The sequence below is a fragment of the Penaeus monodon genome, chromosome 25 (genome assembly GCF_015228065.2).
Source record: "Penaeus monodon isolate SGIC_2016 chromosome 25, NSTDA_Pmon_1, whole genome shotgun sequence".
NCBI lineage: Eukaryota > Metazoa > Arthropoda > Malacostraca > Decapoda > Penaeidae > Penaeus > Penaeus monodon.
The window spans coordinates 33,084,128-33,084,966 of NC_051410.1; the positions used below are offsets into that span (position 1 = coordinate 33,084,128).

The window sequence follows — 839 nt, forward strand, 5'->3', positions numbered from 1 at the left end:
TTTTTTTTGGTATTCTTGCAAATTCGTACGTTCTCCCGACGGTGCAAACTTTCCCTGGGGGGTGTTTGTTCCAGCTCTGTTTGTCTTTTCCGCTCTTCTGGCCTCTGAGTCTATGCGTAACGTGTTTGATTACAAGCAACTTTATTTACTGTATTATGTGATGTATAATGATTTCATTTACACGTCTGTATTTGATTATGCTTCATGCATATATGCTGGATTTTTTTTTTTTACAGTTAATCTCCTCTTTCCAGTCCTTTCTATTTTAGAATGTAAAAAATGCATTTTATTTCAAGCCATCAAAGTGTTTCCCCTTGGAAAAAAAAGTACTTTGTAAAGAAGTTTATGTAAAACGAATTTAATAATCTATTTTCACAACGATGTAAATCAAGAGAATTAATCCAAAAACGTCAGTTCGCATTATTTTTTATGAATATCACTGGGTGCAATGTCCAGGAAAATCAGATATGGAAAGATTTTTTTTAAAAATAGAATATGCGAGTTAAATATTCAGATATTCATTTATACATGGGTCCATTAACTCTATATCACGCATATTGTAGTGGTAGTTATATAAGAATACATAAGTAGATAGACTAATACGGATAAAAAAAGGTAAAAAAATAAACAATAATAACGCTGGGATAACTTTTTTCCTGGCTAATGTTATTTCCAACCTGTTTATCTTTTCAGAGGAGTAACCAGTGCAGCCTGGGACAGTCTCCACAACAGTTAATGAACGGTTTGCACCTCCTTCTGGCGCTGACGGAGGCTCGAGGTTTTGCCATGCTTGAGTTCTCCTGGATGATCCTCAGAGTCTATAATGAAGGTATGAGGTC

At 34.8% G+C, this 839-nt stretch overlaps 1 protein-coding gene across 5 annotated transcripts in view; it reads left to right on the forward strand.

Annotated features, from left to right (window-relative positions):
• Positions 1-839, forward strand: part of LOC119589152 — a 28,879-nt gene that overhangs the window by 20,089 nt on the left and 7,951 nt on the right. For all 5 annotated transcript variants that reach the window (XM_037937729.1, XM_037937727.1, XM_037937728.1 and 2 more), the window contains one exon: positions 694-829. In XM_037937729.1, coding sequence (XP_037793657.1) covers positions 694-829 — 136 coding nt within the window. The remainder of the gene's footprint in view (positions 1-693; positions 830-839) is intronic.